Source organism: Microplitis demolitor, chromosome 10, assembly GCF_026212275.2.
Source record: "Microplitis demolitor isolate Queensland-Clemson2020A chromosome 10, iyMicDemo2.1a, whole genome shotgun sequence".
In the NCBI taxonomy this organism is placed as follows: Eukaryota; Metazoa; Arthropoda; class Insecta; order Hymenoptera; family Braconidae; genus Microplitis; species Microplitis demolitor.
In genome coordinates, this window is record NC_068554.1 from 8,448,638 (window position 1) to 8,457,634 (window position 8,997).

The window sequence follows — 8,997 nt, forward strand, 5'->3', positions numbered from 1 at the left end:
CTGCAGGATCTTCTGCTACTGATCCATTGCCTCTTGGAACAACAGCTAATACATCTACAACATCTTCTGCTACAGATTCATTGCCTCTTGGAACAACAACTAATACATCTGCAGCATCTTCTGTTACTGATCCACTGCCTCTTGGAATAGCAACTAATACATCTACAGCATCTTCTGCTACTGATCCATTGCCTTTTGGAACAACAACTAATACATCTGCAGCATCTTCTGTTACTGAATCATTTAATATACTGGCAAAAACTGCCATCGCATCATCTGATCAGTTATTGATTTTAAAAAAGCGACTGAGACATATGATAAGGAACAATAAAAAGTTAACGCACGGTTATCCGCAGTCGAAAATTGGCCAAGGTGTTAATGCGCGTACCAATAACAAACAACGAGGTCACCAGCAATCATATAATGCTTCTGGAACATCCAATTGCACGCAAACATCTAATCAGGCTCAATCAGCTGCAGTTCCACTTGTTCCGGTTCATCCTGCTGTCCAGTGGCAACCTGTGCCCTTGTACCAGCTTCCTAATAATTATCAGATGATTTTACCTGCTGTACATCAGTCTCCATATCAATCTCTGTATCAACCTCAGTACCAATCTCAACCACTCCCCGTTAACTTTCATCCGGCGCAGACCCAATATCCTCCACAGTATTCAATAGTTTATTCGCATCAACCTACCCTACCACATTTACCCCCTCATTGAACGCACGAACTCTATAGTAGCACTATAATTTATGGTGCTATCACAAGTCAGCTCACAATATTGAAAGTCAAAGCGAGTAGTCATATGTTTACTAAGTTGCAACTCAACTGTTATATGTTTATCTACCTTCAGCTCTACTACATCTTTACTCAACTTTAACTCTACTCTGCTGAATTTTTACTCAATTCGAATGATACTCAATGAGAAAATTTTCTATTAATGAAAACTTATGAAAAAAAAAAAAAAAAAATTACAATGATTCCTCCATTTAGTATACTTTAAAATAATTATAGATTACATGAAATTATTAATTTTATAATTTATTGTAAAAAACTTAAACCAAGAAAAAAAAAAAAAAAAAAAAAAAAAAAAACAAAAACTCGACAGTGGGAATGAACCTGATTTATATGGTTGAACCGTCAGCTCGCTTCATTAAGATATATATATATATATATATATATATATATATATATATATTTGACAATGTTGTCAGCTTGCCTATATTTATACGCAACCGAATGTAATGTAACAATCGACGATTCTTTTGTTTATAGTAATCGGCTTCATTGTAGCAGATTTTTTTAACCAACGTTGACTCGTTTATAACATATAATACGATCGTATGATTTTCATCTAATATAAAATTATTAATGTAAATAAATTGGATAAAGAAAAAATATTCGTTTGAAATTTATAATTATTAAAAAACTTTTTTTTATTCCTTTTTTCAAATTCAAATATTAGTGCAATTTAATGGTAAAAAAAATTTTTTAATTCTTATGTCGTTATTTTTTTTATAACATTTATAATAACTACATGTTTCTGATTTTATTTACCGTTGTAGTGTTGAGTGATACAGAATTAATGTTTTAATTTTTGTGAAAATAATTAATTTATATCTGAATGATAAAAATGAGACGACAATCGAATAAAAAAAGACCTCATTCAAGAAATTTTCGTCGTATGCAAGCGTAAGTATTTATTATAATTTTTTTATCTTAATTGTTAAGTATAAAAAAAAATAAATATAACCATGTCACTATCATACGGTCAAATTTTTTTTGTAAATTGAAAAAAAAAAAGATTCATTAAAGTTGAAAAAATATCGATGATACGAATCAACTGCATTATTCGCAAAACGTTTTTTTGTTACATATCTGTATAATTTCTTTTCATTAACTAATTATTTGAACAAACATAAATTTCCAAGTCTACATCCGGTCTAGAAAATTATTTGATTGTAAACGGTATCAAATATCTGGATATATTGCGAAGTAGATCCCAGTCTTATATTGTTAGTACTTCGGCTGAAGAAAAAGGATCGTATACATTTTTATGGCCAAGGATTTTCTTAAGTGATCGGCTGAAGATCACAAAAATCGAGTCCATTTTGTTCAGCAATGGTGCAAACGATTGTTATAAACAATTTAATTGTTCAAATCGATGTAACTCTCAAACTGATAATTTGATGGGGAAGTTCATTGTAAAAATTATGTTCAGAATGGAAAATACAGAAAAAAAATTGAAGCTTTTGTTCCTATCTCGAATACTTTGCGAAATATAGCAAAAATAAAAGCCAGGCGCTCGGGCCTCTCCGTCTCGCAGAAGCAGTTGCCTCGTAGGCGCACTCACTTTCCATCCAAACGCATCTGACGATAGAGGGATCGGAATATCTTTAAGTTTTTATATTCTTTATTAATAAAAATAAAACAAAAAGTCTATAAAATTTCTATACTACCAATCGATTAGATTTTTTCGCGAAACGAATTTTTATCACAGCGTCAAATGAATATTTAGTAGATTTCATAGAAATCTAACTATTGTATTTGTCCTCATAATGGAATTTTCGAAAAATTTTGCGACCTCTCAATTCAACTCGACGAGCTGAATCAGAAAGTACATTTGGTTCAGAAGCTTATATATATATATATATATTATGGTGTTTCAAAAAAACCAACAATTTTTTTTTTATGGTGTACACAATTTTTTTTTGTTAATGATGAAAATGTACTATCTATGTTTCGCAGTAAATAATTCAATCATTACACGGAGAGAAATGTGAAGTAAATATTCCTATGCAGCATAGTAATGGTTATATTACTCTATAGTTTGTGTAAGCAGTCACATAAGAGCTGCGTGGCACAAACTATAGAATAAAGTATCCATTACTATGCTGCATAGGAATATTTACTTGACATTTTTCTCCGCGTATTAAGTAAAGTATAATTTATTGTTTATAATTGTAATCATGAATTACATTCAAAGCTTCTATGACAATTGAAAAGTTTTATTGAGCATTAAGTTCATTAATAAAATTATTATTTTTATTATTACTGTCATTAATACCGTTATCATTATAATTTTTTGTATTAAAATTGTTATTAGAGTATAAAAATAAGTGATTATTTTAGCGCTATTAGCAACAGGAAAATCGGAATAGTCGCGTATGTAACAAAATATAAATGTGACTTTTAAAATCATATAAAATAAACCAGGCTTATAGTGGGTATTCGAGAACAAACCTAAATGCACGTTAGTGGGAAGAATGAAATTCCGAAAAAAATTTCCTCGACGTCCTCTAGACCAGGCTTATGACTTGTAATTGATTGTAACTACTTTTTGAAACAAATCGAATTTTCGAAGTCCGTTCCAGATTGGAAGAATCGATAAAATCTCAATACTACCAATCGGATAAAATTTTCAAAAAAAAAAAAAAACAAATTTTTTTTATTTTTATAAAATAAGTTAACAAAAAATACAGTCTTTTTGACGATATGTCAAATTTGTTTCGTAAAAATTCTATTCAAAAAAAAAATTTGGTATCTTTTTTGTGTATTTTTATATTTTGAATATCATTTTGTCAATAAAATTCTCCATCGAATTTCCGGTTTGGGATTTACATTGATTTAAACAGTTAAATCGGTAATAACAATCGTTAACATCACTTTTGAACGAAGAGAACTAAATTTTTGTAATCCCTTGCCCAAAATACGTCAGGAACCATCATGAACATCCTCGGTTACCCGTATGTTTACAGTCTTTCTCCTTTAGCCATGGAATTATATCATCCAGAAAACGTTTTTTTGTTGTCAGATTTTTTAAACAAAGGAAATTGTCTAAGTTGTTGATACTGATTCTTTTTTTAGTGAAACGAATTTTCGTTGAACCATCCAAAGATTGTTTTTGTTCTTTTTTTTTTTTCATTATTTGTGGTTTATTATGTGAAATAACTATTAGAGAATAATTCTGTTTGTTTAAATGATTTGTTAACAAAATAATTTTTAATAGTTATTAAATACAATAAATTATAGTTTCTAATCAGTAGGCACCTCGTCATACGAAATTTCTTTTAGATGATTTTTTTTTCAATTCATTTTACATTGTCCTCTAAAATAAGACCGTGACGAAGTAACCATGTAAGTAGCTTCGGAGACATAGCTATTTATTGTTAGTAAAAAATGACGCAGACTGTTTTTTTCTCAGATTCAGACAACACCCTTTTTTTGGCCTTATAAAAAAATGTAAAAAAAATTAAAACGGAGCAATCATCTTTAGCTCATCGACTATTAATTTTACTTTTTTATAATGCTTATTTGATTTTTTTACATTGTTTATAAAAATAAATTTTTTTTTTTATAGAAGAGCAAAAAAGCTTAAAGAAGAAGGTGAAGTACTTAATAATTCATTCAACATAGTTAAAAACAGAGGAAATGAAGAAAACACAGAAGAATTTGAGGAAGAAGAAATAGATGAGATGGAAATAGAAGAAATAAAAATAGAAGTCATTGAAGAACCACCAAACAACGAAGTGAAGGCTATTCCAGAAAATAATCAAGAAAACAATGTAAGCAATTATGAAAATAGTAGTAACAATAGAATAGTTATTAGTAGATAAGTTTAATTTTATAGTTTTGGTAATGATAATTACCAAGTAGACTTTGAGCATTCAGAGCAATGGAATAATCGAGAAATAAGAAAACTCGATGGATCCAAACTTGGTGATTTGAATCAAAACACCGATCAACGTTTGTGTAATGTTAACCAAGTATTCTCTGAGTCATCAGAGAAACGAGGTAATCGAGCATCTAAAACACTCGATGTAACTGAACTTGGTGATGTAAATATACATAGAAGCTCTTTAATATCTTCTGAAAACGAAGCAATGCCTAGTAATGTAACGCAAGAAACTTACGATACTCTAAATCTATCTTGTGATGAACTTGATGATTTCAGTGACGGCGAAGTATACTTTGAGTCATTTAGAGTTCAAAAACACCAAGAGTTACACGGTTTTGCTGAAAATGAAAATGATTATTCTAGTGAGAACCGGATTCATTCTCATTTAGGTACGTCATTTGATTCTGGAGATTCTAATAGTAATTTTGAATCATTGTTTCAAAATAGAACTAATGAACAAGAAAATCTTTCACAAGAAAGAAACTCTTTTATTTTAAATAATAATGATTTGACCAATAACATTGAGAATTTGGATCAATCATTTTCTGCTAATAACCGAAGAAATAGTTCCTCTACTATTACTGGCCGTCGAATAGTTGATATGACTTACTTTTTAAAAGAGATGCAGAATTTTGGTAAGCTTGAAAATCACGCAATTAATTGTACTAGACGTTTGGAAAATATTGAATTGTCTGATAGTATACAAATCTACCGAAACCTGAAAATGATTTTCGTATCAATGAAACTGCTGTATTAGCAGTGATAGGTACTGGCAGTACGTTTACAGCTTTTCAAAGTACATTAGCAGTATTTGATATACCTTATATTTCGCACAAAACTTTCCATAAATACCAACAAAAATTTACATCTACCATTGATGGTGCTCTTGCTGATAAAAATGAAGGTTAATGCATTAAAAGAAGCAGAGATTGCTAAAAAAAAGGTGACGTCACGTCAAATGGTACATCTTTTATTAGAGTTATTCTAGATGGAGGTTATGGCAAAAGAAGCTATCCAGGAGGAAAGTACGATTCTCTTGGTGCTGTAGTGGGTGTCATTGGTCAAGCTACCCAAAAACTAATCGACATTGGTCCTTAATAAATATTGTGGTGTATGTGTACTCTTTATGAAAACCGCAATTTGCCAGTGCCAAAACATGAATGTTTTAAAAATTATAATCGAAACCTAAGCTCTGGAAGCATGGAAACTGTAGGTGCTATTAGGATATTTAACCGAAGTGTTGATCTAAATAAATTAATTTATAAAGTTGTGATTTCTGATGACGATAGTAGTTCATTTAAAGGTATCCTTGATGCTAATCCATATCGAGATTTTGATATTACCGTAGAAAAGTTAAAATGTACGAACCATATGTTCCGCAGGCTGGGTACAAAAATTCGTAAAGCTTCTGAATATACTCCTACGAAAACTTCGGGTGTTGGAGCTATACGAGAAAAAATTAAGGCTAGCGGAATAAAATTGCGTAAAATTATTAGTATTCAAGTAGATCGCTTAACGAAAGATTTGGATTTAAATAAATTATCGATGAGCAAAGATGAACTTGAACAGTTTAAGGAAAAGACTGAGGAGTTACGGAAAATAATTAAGCTTTCTCCTTATCACGTTTTTGGTAATCACGAAAAGTGCCCTTCAAAATGGTCATGTGATCACTCGAAGCCAAATTTCGTTCAAAAATTAGAGGAATACGGTATGTTTGCAGGTGTTGAAAAAGCTGTTGATAAGTTTAGCTTGAATGCTGGGCATTTGCTCTATAAATGTACTAATAATCCTATAGAACAATATTTTGCACTTGTATCTAAGTATATAACTGGTAAACGAAATAATTATTTTAGCAGAAGTGGGTATCGAGATAGAGTAAATGTCTCGGCTATCGATCAGATTTTAGACACTCCTCTGACAAAAATTTACACTTATTGTAAAAATTATGTGCCTGAAAATATCATAAGATTAGAAAAAGTGTGGATGAAGTGTGCACATAAGTGTCGATGAAGCATTAAACAGCAACAGGAACTTAAAAAATTTATTTTCAACTAAATTTCCTGGACAGATTAATACGAACCACCCAGTGTATTACATTATTCAGGGACAACTCCATGTGACTGAAAAAAAATTTTGTCACTTTGCTGTGTATACACCGATGGGTATAAAAAAAGCCGAATTAATTGAAAAAGATTATGCTTTTTGGAATATTCATATGAAAGAAAAGCTTGAGAGATTTTACAATGAAGCATTGATTGATGAAATAATCGATAGTAGATTAGAGCGAAGCATGCCTATTCGCGAAGCTCGATTTACTATCGAAGCAAAAGCTAAAGAAGCTCGAAGAAAAGCTGAAAAATTAGAAAAAAAGACAGAAAATCAGCCACAGCAGCAACAACAGCAAGTATCGAAAACTTTTCGAAATTCTTCGATGGATGATTACGATCAAGTAGCAATTAATAACTATCGCATGGTAGTTTTGAATCAATCAGATTATGAGTATATGGTAAATATACTGACTGATAAAAGTTACTTAGATGATATTTCCATATCTTCTTTTCTTTTATTACTTGAAGATAAAGGATTTTCGATTCAATTTCCAATAACAATTTTGAATCTGCTCAAGCCATCAACCTCAAACAATGATTTGCAAATCATTGGTGGCTATCACAGCAAACAGCTTTGGTGTTGTTTATATTTTCATGGTAAGACTGTCATAATATATGATAGTATGAATATTGGCAATTTTTCGGATATGTCGGAAGTCGAAAAAGAGTATATTAAAGTACGCTATCCGAAACAAGTTAAAGAGAATAGGGTAATTTTTAAGCAAGTTACTCAGCAACCTGATGGAAGTACTTGTGGAGTAGATGCTGCTGCATATGCAACAACAATTGCATTAGGCGGTGACCCCACTGCTCTTGATTATTCTCAAGACGCAGCAGTAATGCGACAGCATATGTATTATCAGGTAATTCAAACAAGGAGATTAGTCCAATTTCCTTGTACTCAAAATAAATAATAGGTTTCGGTTATTAAAAATAACGAAAAAAGACAATGCACCATCTTGTGCCATTGGAGTTAAAATTCAACTTAGATTATTATAATTTTTTCTTATCACCACAATCAATCATATTTGTTATTTTATTTTTCGTTGGAAAAACAGAAATAAAGAAAAAAAATATGATCATAAGGGTGAGCAACATAAAAATACTTGAGATACTATGCGATTTGGTAGCCTTACTGATGAGTCCTAATAATCGCATTTAGAAATACCATACTATATCATTTAACAATTTCATCGATCTAATACGTCATGTTTTTAATTTCTATTCATAAATATATATATATATATATATATATATATATATATATATATATATATATATATATATATATATATATATATATATATATATATATAGTATAATGTAATATTGACACATGCTGCTAATTTTGAACGAATACTATTGAATAAAGTAATATTTATCCAATTAGCTGCACTCATGTGCGAGCGCGATATGGTGGAAAAAAAATGTTTTTGAAATAAAAACAGTATTAGCATGATGAAAAATCTACAGCAAACATCAATTTCATTATACTATTATAGAAATGGATTAGGTATTTTAATTTTTTTATGACGATAAAAATATGTAAATGATATTCTAATATCACGCATGACAAAAAAAGGTCTCAGGCAGGACGTGGATAATGAGTATTATAAGCAAATTATTGCATTAAACACGTTCAGGACGAAACCAAACCTAAAAATAATGGCCATATCTATGATTTCAACATACCAATAAAAATTACCTAGTTAAAATTCTTAACATGGACAACTACTAAAATAAAAACTAAACAAAAATATCTACGACAAAATAATTATTAATAAGCACACGGAGAAAATAAACGGGCAAATCCGTCGGTAAGTGCGACGGGCGTAATTAAACAATAAAATTTCTTTATAGCAGTTTAGGTTCCACCTTGTCTATGTACAGAAACAAGTTCTAAATGAATTTACTTGGATTTGTTAGTCTCAAGGCCATAGAAAAAAAAGTCGTGCTGGATCGAAGGCTGCCTTAACGGAAATGCGATCAAAATTCGCAACCATCGCACGTACCGATGGATTTGACCACTTTTTTTCCTGTGGCCTTCGCATCAAAAAAGCCAAGTAACTTCACCCAGAACTTGTTTCTGTACATAGACAAGGTATAGTCCACGCTGCCATAATGAAATTTCATCGTAAAATTACGTCTGTCGCACTTACCGATGGATTTGCCTGATAAAAAATTTTTATATATAATCATAAAATTATATA

General features: G+C 30.5%; 1 protein-coding gene across 1 annotated transcript; it reads left to right on the top strand.

The window, feature by feature from the left end:
• The first annotated feature begins 314 nt into the window (after window positions 1-314).
• On the top strand, window positions 315-5,588 carry LOC103578402 (GATA zinc finger domain-containing protein 14-like). Its single transcript, XM_008559495.1, has 4 exons — window positions 315-667; window positions 4,362-4,609; window positions 4,658-5,314; window positions 5,440-5,588. The coding sequence occupies exons 1-4, from the start codon at window positions 315-317 to the stop codon at window positions 5,586-5,588; spliced, it is 1,407 nt and encodes a 468-aa protein (XP_008557717.1).
• Window positions 5,589-8,997: the final 3,409 nt, after the last annotated feature.